This window comes from Lethenteron reissneri, chromosome 22, assembly GCF_015708825.2.
Source record: "Lethenteron reissneri isolate LAM-NWPU_2019-01 chromosome 22, ASM1570882v1, whole genome shotgun sequence".
Lineage (NCBI taxonomy): Eukaryota > Metazoa > Chordata > Hyperoartia > Petromyzontiformes > Petromyzontidae > Lethenteron > Lethenteron reissneri.
In genome coordinates, this window is record NC_083800.1 from 11,949,719 (window position 1) to 11,966,665 (window position 16,947).

General features: G+C 45.6%; 1 protein-coding gene across 1 annotated transcript in view; it reads right to left on the bottom strand.

The window, feature by feature from the left end:
- LOC133345638 (janus kinase and microtubule-interacting protein 3-like) overlaps positions 1 to 16,947 on the bottom strand; it is a 245,526-nt gene that overhangs the window by 156,899 nt on the left and 71,680 nt on the right. The window contains 2 exon segments of the mRNA XM_061556581.1: positions 7,620 to 7,862; positions 13,361 to 13,615. Of these exon segments, the coding sequence (XP_061412565.1) occupies positions 7,620 to 7,862; positions 13,361 to 13,615 (498 nt within the window).

Below are 16,947 nucleotides of genomic sequence, written 5' to 3' on the forward strand. Positions count from 1 at the left end.
TTGCCTCCATTAAGTTACGTCTCCAAGTCAGTCACTACACGTGTATACAAAATAACGTGTGTCGGCTCAATCTCGAGTTACAGAACATACTCAATGTCAAGAAGGGCGACGGGTGTGCTACAAGTAAAAGTATACATATTTCAACGCTGTCAAAGGAATTATTTATTTCCCGGGTCTCTCTTACAAGAAGGCTGTGGTATCTCAATGGCCTTTCGTATTCTTGCATATACTGGTATATCTACTAAAAAACTCCTATCTGAGCACTTTCGATTATAAAAGTGAACAGAAACGCTCGTGGCGTAATTTCTCGATGAGGTTCTATGCCTTTGCTTTAACTGAAGTTAACGGATGCACAGCAACTGCAGCAAACCACACGTATATTAAGAGAGAAAAAGGGCACTGGGTACATCGATAGACATGCACTTTTTGTCGAGTTCCCTTATGACAAAAATAACTGTAGCCAGATACGGCAATTCTATTTTTTAAGGACACAAATTTAAGGACTATCTTTTTTTTATTTGCATCTCCGTTCGACCTATGTTGTCACGGGAGTCGGCACCAAAAGCCTCGGCGACAAGCTGCGATTATCCAGTCAATGGGAGGCTGCACGGGATTGTGGGTCTATCCCATGATGCCCTGCAGCCTGAATTTGTTATTACACAGCAGCGTACATTATCAATGTGGTGTCATCAGTCCAGATTAGCAAGACATTGCTGCATTCCTTATGTATTACCAATGTTAGTTTTTTTTACGATTTGTTATCAGCTGGTTACATCGATATCATTGTTATGCAATAATGTCATAGATTTTAGGACATGTCTGAGAGAAATACAACTCGAAGTCCAAACCAAAGAAGTGTAATCGTTTAAATTTCACTTATGCAATTGACTTCATGCGTTACTAATCTCTCTAATGTTACATAACTCCCGTGGCATTGTGCTTGAGACGAAAGCAATTGAAGACACTGACAGATGGACAATGTGTATGCTGGCGGGTATTGTGCCACTTACATTACACAAATTGCCAGACGCTAACATCCATGCGTTAGAGAATTACGTAACCCTTGCGTTACTCTAATTAAGCGACACTATTCTGGGTCCGTTCCAAAATATAGTTTGCTCTGTTCCTCGATCCTGTGCCAATTTGTGCAAAGTTAGATCGACTCTCCAGCGATTGCATACAATCTCAGAACACGTGGACACGCAGACGGAAATTATAATGCACAGACCGGCAGTGCACGTCCAGAAACACTTTGATAATATGGTCACGTGTTCAAAAGCAGTCGCCTGAAAGTCTCCTCAAGGAGACTTGAAAAACGAGGTGTTCGCTTCAAAAACAACAGACGTGACTGGGAAATTCGTGTGGCTTCTAGTCGAATTAAATCCGGTGTAAGTCGTGTGCCCCATCCCATGCCCATATTGCCAAAGCAGGTGACGCTATGAAGGTCACGACGTACTGTACGCAGATTCGTGCAGATAGATGGGCAGCATTTATGCTGGAGCGTAGTACATTATACAGCAATGTATTTCGCTGCACTGCCCTCAACTGACAACGTAGCCCCCCCCCCCCCCCCCCCCCGTATATAAAGGTGGTCTTCTCTCATCCAAACACTATCCAGACTCATTTCTGTTTCGCTTCCGAGGTGTAGCAAGGCCCGGCTCGTTCTGCACGCACGCTGCACTGACAAGAGCCCGTTATTCACGCCGATCCTCACTCCTTATATATATTATTACGTGCCAATATCGCCCTCAATGAAGTCGGCATCGGTGTTTTAATAACCGTTCCCACACTCAGCGAGGACAGAGAAACAAGCACTGTACATCCGAGCATTAATGTTGCTTATTACATTTACAGGACGGAGCTTGCTGGCCATCAACTCAATGACAAAAACGACAAGTGCAATAACGACAATAAGAGGTGATCTTATTGCCACGGGGCGGCATTTCACAAAGGCCTTCAAGTTCAAGTTCATTTATTTGGTATAGCCCTGTGAGCCAATCGGCTCTTGAATCGGGTGCAACCGCAACAAACAGAAAACAAAAACATGAACAAGAAAACATCTTAAAGTGACTATGTGCAAACAGAAAATCCAAGAAAAGACAGCAAAATATTACAGAAAAAGCACCGTACACCATTTCACAAAGGCCTTCAGCGTAATGGCTCCATTCCCTGCGATGCTAAAGTGGAAGCTTCTGCTTAATAACCATCCTTGTTATTTGCCGAGCCTCCTTTTCTGCATTGAAGTAATTGGCAAGTTTTGGTCTCTTAAGTAATTGTTATAATTAAAATTAACCAATGCACCAGTTGTAATACTGTGCCAAAAAGGAGTGGTACGGAACACTGGAGTGCATTGGAAGTATTTTGGAGTCCCGTGTATACGTGTGTTCAATGCAATAATCTCATGGAAATACGTTAATAACTCAGAACCCAGAGATTACAAGCAAAGCACTCCAGCCACTCCAACCACAATGCCACTCAGTGAGCTCACTGCAATGTATTGTGCAATAACTGTGCTGTACATTATCATTCATGAAACCCAATTCGTGGTACTGTATTCATCTTTATTAGCAAGCACATTCAAATAGCATAATCCTATGTAATCACTACTCAGATTGTATTATACTTTCCTATATGGTTATGATACGTGGTTTGCGTAAGGTTCATCATACGTACTGCGTAACAGAGCGCTAAGCCCATTGTAGGAATATGGACTAAGGCCTGAACTTCAAGGATGCTTCGTTGCTGTGTAAGTATTCCTCCACAATTGCGCGTGGAATTGCCGCAATCCTCGTCGTATCTTAATCAGTCTGCACAAATGAGCCGCAAATTCACGTAAGCACCAACGAAGCGTCTAATTAATGCAGTTCAGCACACGCTACGCACAAAGGCCCCATACACACAGCTAAGTGCTCACGTTTCCCCTTAATACGGCATTCGTACCCACCCAGTTCATCTACAAAGGTTAATGCGCTTTGGGAAGATCTGCCAAGTTCGGCTATTAAATGAGTCGGGTTTGTTAATGGGTACCAAAGAGAGTGCGAGTAATAAATGCAAGCTCACGTCAACTGTGATTGTTGCGCACAGGCGATCGTGGCGACTGATTGCATCGTATACATACATCGCAAACGTGGCGACATTGCCATCGCGTGAAATGCAGATCCCATCCCTAAGAAATATAATTGAAACTAAACTACTAACTAAACTAAATGCTTGGTTCTTTCGGTAAAGTCACGTAGAAGGGAAATACTAAAATAATATAAATATAAAACAAGAAAAATTCTCACGACGTTTCTACTGCAACACAAGCAATCGTCATCAGGTGTGAAATCCACAGCAACCTTTTTTCAAATTTTCTTGCTGTGGATTTTACACCTGATGATGATTGCTTGTGTTGCAGTCGAAACGTCGTGAGAATTGTTTTATTTTATATTTATATTATTTTAGTATTTCTCTTCTATGTGACTTTACCGAAAGAACCAAGAATATGAATCCCTGCAGTCACGAATGTTTTAAATCAAAATACTAACTAAACTATTTTTTTTCTTTACAAGGTAAGGCCCACTGAGCTATGTTGCTCTTTTGCAGAAGCGACCTGGCCACAAATGATAGCGCAACGAAGTGGCTTGTCACGTGGAAATAACAGCCAAATATTCTAAACGCGTGTTTCTAAATGTGGAGGGAAAAACCGGAGGACCCGGAAACAAATCCAGGCACACCACGGGAAGAACACGCAAACTCCAAATATACAGGCGTCAGGGTCGGGATCGAACCCATGACTATCCTGTTTACCAGGCGAGGTAGTCAACATCCCACCACTGGGGTGCCCTAGCGAACATCCGTACAATCACGAGGAGTGTGTTACTGTGTAGACTAGGTGGATGCGGTGGTACCGTAGCTGTTTGTCACCTCGGCTGTTTGGCACTGCGGCTGATTGGCACGCAAGCTGTTCTTCACTGTGGCATAACGATGGTGTTCAGCGATGGGTTTCACCCGCAGTTCAAAATTGTTGGTCTGAGCTCGGGAAAAGTCGCCTGCTGTGGTGTGAAGTGAACTGTGAAAAAATTGTACGATCGCTCATTTACGATTGGAGTAAGGGTCAAGGAGTTTGTAACTATAGTTATCACCGTTAAATGGTGCATTTTGCCATGTGCCTATCCGTTGTATTACATTCCGTTGTGTTTGTGCAGTGAGAAGATGGAGATAATTGTGAAAATTATTTTAAATTCCACGCACTTAAAACTCCTCTTAATCCACCAAAGGCTCTAACAGTTTACATTAATGTTTTTTTTTCAATTAAAGATCTTAAATTACAAATTATACGACTGTGTATATGGTCAGTCATTAAACTTATTATTAATGACACAGTTTTATATTAAACCCTTAACCTACCCGTGACACATGATTTGCAAACGAACGCTGATGGTTCATTAGTTTGAGTCAAGGTCAACAGGTCATCACACCCGATGCCGTTGACGTGGTCACCGCGTCTCGCCATCGCTTCCTTCTGCAAAGCCCCAGGAGTCGTTGCAAAAGTCGACAACGTAGCCAGCGCTGCAGTCGATGTATGTATGTTCAACTTCTTTCACACCGTACATAACCAACCGTGCCAATCGGAGGCGCAGTGGGCACCTCTGGGTGCCACCCGAATGGCCGTCTCAATAACATGCCCTTCTCCATCCCGTGCCAGTACCACAAAAGGACAAAGACCCCCCGGATAACCTGTAACAAACTGTTGGGGCAAGTGCGAGCACCTATGAAGGCCAGCACAGCACACGAGGGTGTGGGTGGCCAGTACCACCCCCGGCCGCCTTTGCCTCCCCAGTGGCGATGTCTACACACCAGGTACTCATTTGAGGCTAAGTCGATCTAGGGGACCGGTTCAGATAATCGTCACTGGTGTTGGCCATGAGCGGGAATCGTACTCGGGTCACCGGGTTCGTAGCGCAGCGCGCTGACCGATACGCTACCGCTCCCCATACCACACCCACAGCACACTCACTCCTCCTACTGATTAGCAGAGCCCACTGTGATCTTCTGTAACCCACGTGTGAGCCTTGTGCGATACGGCCAGCGTGGTTTCGGGGTCTCCGGCCCGAAGACCACGAATGATATACCAGCTCACGTTCGGGATCCATCCCTGAGCCCGAGGCAGTTTCGCCAGAGACTTAAAATGGCGTTGTTCCGAACAGCTCACTGGGTGTGATTAGTGCGCATTGATGATGGATTGGGCTCATAAGAGTGCGCGATAAGAAATGCTCAGACTCACTTACCTCCTCTACACTACCATCTTGCCACCTTCTCTTGCAAACGTTAATAGTATCCTCCCCATGAACCCGTATTCCAGGATATTTGTTTCGAGTTGCTTTTCTGACTGGCCATCTATCTCTCTTGACCTGCGTATCACGGCAGACACCACTCGGGCCCCAAACACCCATATTTCAACACTGGCTTTGAGGCTTCTACTCGTGTACATTGGCTTGCTCAGTCCATAAACAAACGTACCCTGCTAATGCAACGCAGCTCTTGACCCCCTTCTCACAATCACCTCTTGTGCACTTTACTACGACACTGTTGCGCATTGTAACTTGCTGACCCGCCCCACGTGCCGGACAGCTGTGAAAAAGAGCTGCATATCTCATTGGATTCAAATACGGATTTAGAAATTACTATCTTTTGCATGTGGAGCGGTGGCACAGTGGTTGGCATCGCAGCGCTATGAACCTGATGACCTGGGGTCAATTCCCGGCCCAGGCTAAAATCAGTGGCGAGAGATATCTAAATCATGGGCCCTCCATTTGCGCAACCCGCACTGACCAGCGTGGTGAAGTACAATCTAACAAACCCCACGACCAACACGATGTAGGAAAGCCTTCATCCGGCAGTGGATTGACCAAGAGCTGTGATTTATGATCGTCTCCCAGCGGGAATAAGGATTGAGAAACTACCCAAACACACAATTTCCTCTCTCGCATTCACATTCTTGCACCCTGCTGGTACCGGTGATAATGGTGAACTGAAGAACTGAAACAAACTTGATTTGTGTCAAGCTCAAGTTGTGATCACATTGGCCAATGTTTAATGATTTTTAAACGACACATTTTATGTATCTGGAATAGGAAGTAGACGCATTTGATAGGAGGGAGTTAAAGTAGATTCATTCCAGGCCTTTTCGATATTCCACACTGCATGTCCTAGATATGTCCATTATATATACAAAATAATAAGTTTGGTAGTTGTACTCGCGATAGTGATCCCTTTCTAAACAGTCCTCGAGCCGTGTTTGATGGAAAGGAGTCACTAAATGCCACTGTGGTCATGGTGGCTGATGACCAGCCTCATCCGTGTCTCTGCGTGTGTGAGAACACGCGGTGTTGCGACGCCTGCGATTCACTCCGCGAGGAGTCAAGCGCCACGCAGAGACAGTCTTTCGAAGTTTTAACGCTGCCTCTGTATATTTCCTTCACTGGGTTACATTGCGTGGCATCTAAGCGAGACAAAAAATAACCTTCATCAATTGTGGACACCAGGCCATAGCAGAAATGCACCTCTACCGCGTCAGTATTCATGAAAGCAAAACAATAGTGTCACCTTGCATAACTACAACAATGCACGGTGAGCTGCTAAACAAGTTTCTAGTTCTTTCCGTGTACCTGCAGAAGTAACATTGGGAACTGGAAATATTCACTTTTTTCTGTTGTGTGGTCATCAATTTTGCAACTGAGGCTGTAAGTTGATGGATACAACATCGGGGCAGCTGAGACGACACTAACGCTATCAAATGAGGAACTATGCGACATCAGGTGTGCCCTATCTCATCAAATCTCAGAAGCTCAGCAGATTTGAGCCTGGAAAGTGCTGAGATGGGATATCACCAGGGACCAACAGGGCTTACTGGAGTTGCGTGGTGGACAACAGATGGCAGTGCGGCAAAATCGATTGATATACTGTACGTCTCTGGTCCCACGTCTGAGCTCCCTGCATTTGCCAACCTGCAGTGACCAGCATGGTGAAGTATGGTCAAATATTCCCCATGACCTGCATGGAAAAGAGAGGCCCTTCTCCAGCAGTGGATTGACAAAAAGAGCTGTCCTTGAACATGGAAACACAGGGCTCTTTCGCAGGTTCCCAGTGGTGCCAGCTCAGTGCTCACACAAGGTAAAGCATCATCCCCCTGGGTGAGTGGGTGAGTGCTGATGTGAGTGAATGAGCGTGTGAGTGGCTGGGTGAGTGCATGAGCGATTGGCTGAGTTGCAGGGTGGGCGAGTAGGTGAGTGAGTCAGTGAGTGAGCGGCTGGGTGAATGAAGGAATGAGCATATTCTTGGTTCTTTCGGTAAAGTCACGTAGATAGGTTCAAAGTTATTTTCTTTGAACCTAACTACGTGACTTTACCGAAAGACCCAAGAATATGAATTCCTGCAGTCACAAAAGCTTTAAGTCAAGATTTAGGGAATGAGCAATTGGCTGAGTGAGTGGCAGGCTGAGTGAGTGGCCGCCTCCTTCCACCACCCAAGCCGTAAACGCGGACAGACCAGGTCATGCGTGCACGCGCGTGAGCGAGCGAATGCGCGCGAGCGAGCCAACGCCTGCGTGCGTGCGTGCGCCTGTGCGCGCATCGTACCAGGCGGCGGATTTCGCGCTCGCAGTCGCGCTTGACGCGCGCCATCTCGTCCTGGTGCAGGTGGTGGGAGGCGCGCAGCTCGGACGCCTTCTGTCGGTCGGCCTGCAGCACGGTGCCGAGCGTCTCCTCGGCGCTGCGCCGCGCCCACCTCAGCTGCTCCACCTCGCTCTGCAGTCGCGAGCGCTCCGCCTCGAAGGAGCGCCGCGCCTCCTCACGAGCCTCGCTCAGCATCGCCGTCCGCGCCTGCGGCACGCGCGGGCGGGTGCGCGGGCGGGCGGGAGCCACGTGGGGGGGTGGGGGAGAAACGAGCGGAGCCGGTGGCCCGCGGTGGTGCTCCATTATTCATTTGCTCGCGTGCCACCCTCGCTCGATCGATCAATCGATCGAGCGACCGACGCGTTTGATGAACGAACGTCAGGCCGTTGAGACAATTAGCGCCTCTTCGTAAGGCAGAGACACGCGGCGGCGTGCCATGTCCGAGAAAAATCACAAGCGGCAATATTCAATGCGTGAACAAATCGTTTGTGGCCAGGTCGCTTCTGAAAAAAGAGTAATATAGCTCAGTGGGGCCTTACCTGGTAAAATAAAAAAGAGTTTTTAGTTCAAACGCAAGTGTCAATGAAATGCAGAACAACGATACGACTGCATGTGTTTTTCGGGTAAGCGCCGCGTGTTTTGCTCCACACGCTGCGAGCTTCTTCAGCAACTGAATAATGTGACAGTTCTTGAAGAAGTGCCGCATACACACGACCTCTAAACGTGGCAGTCTGTGGTGAGTGTCCATCACGATAACTCGAAGGCCACGTAGGAAATACTACAAAAGCCTGTTGTCGACTATGAAAAGGCATTTTTTTTCAATCAAGATTGATGCAATCATCACGGCTCTCTCAGACCAATGCCTTAACAAAATATATATCGACAAAGATCTGCAACAACTACACTGAGAGTACATGTATAAAGTAAGAAAATGTTTAATCTGAAGAGGAGTCAGGCAAGCAGAGGTATAAACATAATGAGTGAAAGCGCTCAACATCTGAGATGTCATGACGACGAAACCATCATAACCTCCAACGCGAATGAACCACCGGCAATGTTCGAGTAACTTAACTACGAACAAAATGAATGTCGTTCACAACGACTTTGATAAACACTTGGAGATGTCTGTCAAGAGGAAAAAAAATGCGCAAATGTGACAATATACCAGGTTGAAGATGGATGTGCATATAAATAGAAACCTGGAGATACTGGTACATATACAATCTGCAAGGTGTATGTACATATCTAATCTGCAACACCACTATGGAAGATCTTACATTCTAACAGGAAACATAATATTTATGCCATTCAATTAATTCTATTTTTTCATACATTAAAATTCAAGTAATATTTGGCTCACTATTAAACATGTAATTACGACCGTCAAAAGTATATAATTAGTTAATCATGTGCAAAGAAATATATTATTAAGTTGTTGAAAGCTAATTCATTTATGAAATCTATTTAACGAATAGGTTGTTGCAAAAAAGAATGTGATTAAATGAAGAGTGGCAAGTGTTTGTTGACTATAAAGCATCGTGTTCAAATTCGTATTTATATTACACGCAAACCCGTTGATTAATTAGCGTAAACATCATGTAACGTGCACTTAAATAAATACACGTATTTCTACGTGAGGTCTGTTGAAGAAGGGAACCCTCTCACCCCACATACTCTGTATCTATTTCTAATAAAATAAGACTATCGACACTTCCCACTATTACAGGCAGCTCCGTGAATATTCATAACAAATGTTTTTGGGTGAGATCGCGTTATTTATAAATGTGTCGCAACCCTCCACCACCCGACACGGCCAATCAGTAAAAAATGTGTCACGTTGACAAAACGTCAATTAGTAACTTCTTCAGTAACTAATTGGCGTTTTGTTAACGTAACACATTTTTTACCGATTGGCCGTGTCGGGTGGTGGAGGGCTGTGACACATCTATATATATAATGAGCCACGAATGCCTGTGTGTAACGCGCGTGATGTCACTCCGCGTCGACCAGCCCCCCTCATTAATAATCATGAACAGGTGGGGTCCTCCACATGTACCCCCCCCCACCCTCGTCATTAATTACACTGGTCAACAACAACAAAAAACATTTTTTTCTGGCCTGGACTTTTGCAGCTGTTTTAGACTAATTTCAGGGTGCTGATTCCAAATCTGATCTCAGATTTGCTCTATCACATTATTTTTATGCTATCGGCATACCCCATTTTCCCGAAATTAACTCTGTCACTTATGATGCAAGTTGTTGCGAGTCAGTGACTGCTTTAGTGATAAAATATGGTGCTGTATTTTTAGGATAGTGCGTTTATAATATCATTTTATGTAGATATCCACATTTATTTAATATTTTTCTTCTGCAGTTTTTATTGAAAATGCAATATTTGATATCTCAAAAACCTGATGTGATAGACAAAAACTGATGCCAGATTTGGAATTGGCACCCTAAAATTACATTAACACCGTTGGAATACCTTATGCCAGAAAAAGTGTGTTGACCAGTGTAATCATGAGAACAGGTGGATTTTGACACTAATGCAGAAGAAAGTTGAGCGGAAAAAACTTTTTTTTAACGCTAATTTGCTTCAAGTTTGACGTTTCTTTATTGTGATTCAAATAAATATTTATACGCAGCAACAAAGTTAACTTCGTGCCTTTATTTATTTCTTCAGCACTTGAAACAAAAGGTAAGTCTAATTTGTGCTTCTAAATTATGATAAAATAGACATTTCTCCGTGCTTTTCCTGATATTGTATCCAATTCCAATTTATTTCAACCCCAGCGAGCGAAAGCAGAAGAGAATAAAGTATCAGAGCAGTAAGTTTGAACAAATTGTAGGTCAATTAAATACAGCACTACAGTGACATGAAGTGAGGTGTTTTATGACGTAGTTTTTTGCAAGAATCACTGCCATTAATACAGTGCTACAGTGAAATGCAGTGAAGTGTTTGATGACATACTTTCGTGCAAGATTCACTGCCATTAAATTTACACAAGATACAATTATACTCTGGTCAATTTTTTTCGTAAATATTACAGCTTCCGTCCTAGGACGGGCAAACAAGCTAGTTTATAATAACGCGATCAAACCCAAAAACCTTTATTATGATTAATACTGGTCGCGAAAGCCTACGTGTTAAACTGCGTGAATATTATCGCAATCAGGGCCGGAATAACGTTCTTGTCGGCCCCTAGGCACTTCTGTTTCGTAGGCCTTCAGTGATAAGTCTCTACGGTTGGTGCTGCTGCTGCTGCTGCTCCTGCCCCACGTTACTACTACTGCCGCTGTCACTCACTTGATTGTGCGGGGGAAAAAACACCATTTGAAGACGTTATTGGTAATTTCGCAATAAAAAAAAAATGGAAAGTTCGTCTACGGTGTTAATTCCTCTCTCTCACCTAATGAAAAAAACCGATTGACATTGACATGACTCTGCCTCTTTGTATTAACACTGTTGCCTACCCTTGCTGTCTAAATATATTTATTCAAGAAGTTATCTTGGCTACAATTTTGTTATCATTCAAACAAAAAAAGATGGTCAACATTTTTTGTCGTAGGCTTTTTTATTTTCGTAGGCCCTAGGCACGGTGCCTACAATGCCTATTGTAGGCACTCTGCCCAGTGCCTACCGTGCCGATTGGATAATACTGCACCCTGATCACAATCCATCATCAAAGTCAGTTTTGTAAAATTGCATGCAGCAGCAGCAGCACAGGAAAGCGGTAGGCCCGTACGCATTCCGCACGGGGCAAAATAACCATTTGCGCGTTTTACAAACACGCGCCAGGGTGCCATTTATGTATTCATTTATCCGAGAGCAAACTTAGCCGAGCATCCAAATGCAGAAAGTAAACCTTTCAAGGGCGGGAATCGTGGCGCCAATGGTAACCCTTGTGCCTCGGGAGTCAAACCCATTCCTGCGTAGAGTTTTTATTCTCTCCCCATCTTCTGCACGCGTTGTCTCCGGGTTCTCCGTTTTACTCGCAAAAGATGAAAAACACGCACAATGAAACTCGACTTGACCAAGCACCAAGATGCTGAAAATTTACTCGCAAAATACTCAATTGGGATTGGGCAGGACCCTCCTTAAAAAATGGTTTTGGGCTTCAGCGAGGCTTTTCTGAGCAAACAAACATAATAATAATAAGAATAATTAATTCAAATTACATTACCGTGTGCTGATGTTGAACTTATTTCGCAGCGTACGGAGCCCACCGTGCTAATCGGAGGTGAGGAGGAACAAACTAAGCACAACACACAGTTCTAAACAAATGAGTTTTCAGTCGAAACTATTTAAAAGTGCAAATCGTTCCAGCCGGCCACAAAAGCGCATCCAAAAGCGCATGATGCACCAAGGTATCAGCCAAAGGGTGGAAGAGGAGGCCTAAAATACTGTCTATAGGGGGTCCCAAGAGCTCCCTTTAGCAGGCCTGCACCTTCACCATTTAACCTGAGCTGGCAAACGTTTGTAAAATATACCGAGACTAGCGCTGCCCACCTACTTGCGTGGGGTACAATTTAACCGTTTCCCGTTCCGAGACGTCTGCAAGTTGCAGGGTGGGTGGTGTCCTGTTCACCGCTGAATCTCGGAACTTGCAAGAGGCTCGGCGTTATTTTTTATTTAGAAAGGCGTAGCGCCGTTCTTTTTAAAAACATTGTACTGTACTCACCGCAGAAAACTGCAGTGACGCGACCGCACTCTATGATAGCTGGCACCAAACTGTGCCACATGCCCTACCGCATGGTTTAAGTGAATTGAAAATGCTATGGATATCTTTTAAACCCCTTGAAATATAAAAACAAATATTATTCGTGTCGACATATCGGCAAGCTTATAAGCAATTATTAAGACTTCCAGCTAGACAAATGTTGGAGGTAAATACTCCTTGATGACCCTTGATCTAACCTTGTCTTCATATTAAATCTGACGACAGAAATATTAAATGGAAGGCACTACTCGTTTCCCAGTGGCACTCGCTGACTACGTGCCAGCACTCATCGATCATTGCCTCCTGTGTTTGAGCAATGAAGTGCAAGGTGTGTTCCAATGGCACCCTCGTGTACAAACGGCCGGCTATTGGATGTTCCCAGACGTTGTTTCGAAATTTCGGGATCAAAATGTTGGAAATTCACAAAAGGCGCAATTTTTATTGTGGTCGTGTCCTCGGCAAGAGAAACATTTTTGGTCTCAGTCGCGTTTTCCTCCGTCGTTCCGTGTGGGAGACGCAGAGCGTGACGGACGGACACTTGTGAATTATATATAATTACTTTTGGCTAACCATCGAACAAAGATGGTCGCTCAATCGCACGCTTTCAGATGCGCTTCTGCGGCCGTCTGGAACTCTCCTCCTTCCGATATTAGGAAGCCACTGGAGCTATGCACTTTTAAATCTAGATTGAAAAACTCATTTCTTTAGAACTGCTTTTTGTGTTTAGTTTGTTGTCCTTTCCCCAGCACCTCCGATTAGCCCGGACGGCTACGTACGGTGCAAAAAAAGTTCAACATACATACATGCATAGCGAACAAGGCAGCTAACAACGCTGCGAGTGGCTTCGGGTGATCGGGGAGAGAGAGCGAGAGAGCGATAAGCTCGAGGCGCTCGGTGAATTGTCACGAGCCGGTGGGAGGGTCGCCAGGCGCTCGGTGGATTGTCGCGAGCCGGTGGGAGAGCCGCCAGCAGGGGCGAGCGTACCTTGTCGGTGGCGCCGTCGCGCAGCGCGCTCACCGTGGCGTGCAGCCGCTGCACCTCCCCGTCCTTGATGCGCGTCAAGCGCAGCAGCTCGGCCTCGTGCTGCCGCAGCAGCGCCTCTCGCGTCGCTTGCGCCTCCCGTGCGCGCTCCTCGTGCAGCCGCGTGCGCAGCTCGCTCACGGCCGCCGTGTGCCGCCGCTGCTCCTGCTCGCGCGCCGCACGCACCTCCTGCACCTTCTCGCGCTCCAGCCGGCTCACCTGTCCGCACGTCGCAAGAATAAAGACAAAGGTGCCACCCCCGTGTACGGGCTTAGGTATCGCCACCTGTCCTGCTTTGCCCCAGGGACGTCCTCCCTCGTGTGAGGGGGCCTCCCCAAGCATTACGGGTCACGGGAGTTATTTGGCCAATCTTGCTGGCGAAAAATTATTAACCTTTTCAGGGACCTCAGCAAAATTTCTACACATTGGAATGACTGGAAAGGTGAATTGGAGGCGTCACCACTGTTGCACTGCAGGGACACAGTGACGCTGCCGCGGATGGATGCCACAGCCTCCCGGATGCATCTTGTTTATTGATCTCAGAGCGCGTGGCCGTGTGAAATTTAGTTCATGTGAAAATTCGATTTCGTCGATCGAAAAGTGTCCACGATTTGTCAGTTGCGTTCACGCGAAATTTTGTAAACCGAACGTTCCGTAAATCAAGGGATAACCTGTACTCTCAGTTGACGAGAATGGAGAGGATAATGGTCAGCATGGTCCGCACCAAGCCAGTCGTCGCAAAGTCCGCTGTTTGGATTCTGTAGGCACCCACAATCGCACGTGGAGGAAGAGCCCACTTATATCGGGTAGAACTCCATGAACCACTTCTTGCCAATTACAGTGAATATGCCATGACAAATGTAGATATTCATTGCACGGTTCCAAGTACTGTACTCGTGTGACTTTTTTTTTTACTGTTTTTACAATTTGTATCAGCCATAATAGAGGGTTTTTTTTTTTACGTGATCTATGCGATCTAACCAAAAAAAACTCCTCTACTATGGATACTATTGGTCACGAACTCCTACATGTAAAGTATTTTTATTTAGGCTTAAAGCAACCTGGGAGAGGCCCCGAATATGTTCAGAAACCAATTTCCTATAGAGTACATGGCCAGAAATTCTACCTGTGATTATTGCACTCGACTTTCACCACTGCTGCCCTCAACAGACTGTTGGGGCAAGTGCTGTTAGCGAGCACAGATGAAGGCTGGCACTGCACACGAGGGGGTGGTGTGCTCAGTACCACGCCTAGCCGCTTTTGTCTTTCCAGTGCTGATATTTTACACACCGCACAAGGTACGTATTAAAGTTGAAATGACCGAGAGAAGACCCAGGAACAGTTCACATAACCAAAACCGATTTTGGCCATAGGAATTAAACTTGGGCCGACCATCTTCTTGGTTCTTTCGGTAAAGTCACGTAGAAGGGAAATAATAAAATAATAAAAATAAATCTTAATTAAATAATTCTCACGACGTTTCGGCCACAACGCAAGCAGTCGTCCTCAGGTGAAGAACAGGTCTGTCGGAAAGACAGCGTCATTCAGACGCTGTCTTTCCGTTGTGGCCGTAACGTCGTGAGAATTATTTAATTTTATTATGTTTTATTTTTATTATTTTATTACTTCCCTTCTACGTGACTTTACCGAAAGAACCAAGAAGATGAATCCCTGCAGTCACGAAAGCTTTAAATCGAAATTGGGCCGACCGGTTCGTAATGCAGCATGCCAACTAACCACTATGCAACCACTCCCCCACACAAACACAGCGCTGGAGCATGTACCCTCCCAATAACGTTGCATGCAACACCTTTAAATCTTCAGTCCAGCAAATACGACGCTCGGTATTGCATGCATCCCACACACGAAACGGCTAACACCAAAACACCCCCACAGCGCACAGAACGGTATTTCATTTTCGCCGATTTTTTTTTCTGGTGGAATTCCCAAAAGGGATTGCAGATGCTGTTTTCCACACGCGTTGACGTAGAATTGCCAACGAGAATTTAGGTCGGCAAATTCACCGCCCGAAAGGCTTCGGCTTTATTGCTGCGTGAAGCAACGTTATGGGCTCCGCAATGGATCCACACGTACCCTCCCGAGATTCGCTGGACATGTGAAATCATGGAAGCTCTATTGTGAGCCACCTTAGTTTATCAGCATATTGCAGTTTCGGGGTGCTTTTCTGACCCGCAATATGTGTTGTAATTAACAGCATTTTCAAAATATCTTACCGACGCTACAACCCACGAATGCCTTTTTGCAAACATTCTAAACACATGTTTAGAGGTGATAGGGTGGCCGAGAGACGTGTAGCAATGCACGTGTCAGCCCTACCTCTCAGCACCACCAGTCCCGTAGCATAGAAGTGGCTGAATGGGGCTAGCCATCCCCCCCCCCCCCCCCTAATTAGGGCTCTGCCACCCTCCTCGATGCTTTCATACTAAAGTCATGTTGGGCGGTGACGTGGCCCAGTGATTGCACGTTCGTTTGTATGTACGGATGTATGATGAACTTCTTTTGCACCATACATAGCCAACCGCGCGAATCGGAGGTGTGGGGGAAGGACAACAAACTAAACACAACTAAACACAACAACAACAACAACCTAAACACAACAACAACAAACTAAACACAACGACAACAAACTAAACACAACAACAAGCAGTTATTTTGGCCCGAGTCGGCCATTGTGTGCCGGGATCGAGGTCCATATTTGCCAAACGTTTTAAATTACTGACAAATCGCTTCGTTGGGAAATGTAGGGCCGGCCCCTCCCTGGAGAGAGAAAAACTGCCGTGGGAATCAGTGAGGTTTTACTTGGAAGAAAACATTGTAAGCGCAGGAATAATATTTATAATACAAACTGCTAAATGAACAAAAGCAGATCACGTCGTTACGTATTCTGTTGAGCGTTGTCTTTGAAGTTTGATTAATACTGACTGGACATGCCCCCCCCCCCCGCCCCCGCCCTTCTTTAAACACACTCACAATTAGGCCTCGGCAAGGTAAGGTAAAAGTTAAAAAGTAAAAACAACGAGCCTACCTTTACCCTACCTTTTACCTTACCCCTTGGCACGTTGACACCTTTACCCTTTTACCCGGTAAAAATGGTCAATTACCTTACCTTGCCGAGGCCTACTCACAATGCAAGATTACGCATCACTGAGAATCTCAAGTTTATATCCTGGGCTCCCGTCTGCGTTAAACCCACGTTCACCGTAGCTGCTGTTGCAGAGGAGGACTTCCCCCGTACTGAGGCAATGCCTCAATCTGCACAGGCGATGCAGAGAGAGCCACTCTCGGATAATTCTCATTGGGTCGGGACGAGAAAAGTGAAGGGAGCTGTGGGAGATGGGAAGGTGAGCGGGAATCGGTGTTTGCTGGTGCTGCACGAGAGGCAGGAGAGATAATGCGCACAACAGGTCGTGACAGTTCATTGGCCAGCTCTAACAGTCAAGCTAAAAAGCCATTGAGAGATTTTTTTTTTTTATTTGTGTCATTTTTTTATTTGAAGCTTTCGTGACTGCAGGAATCCATACTCTTTGGTT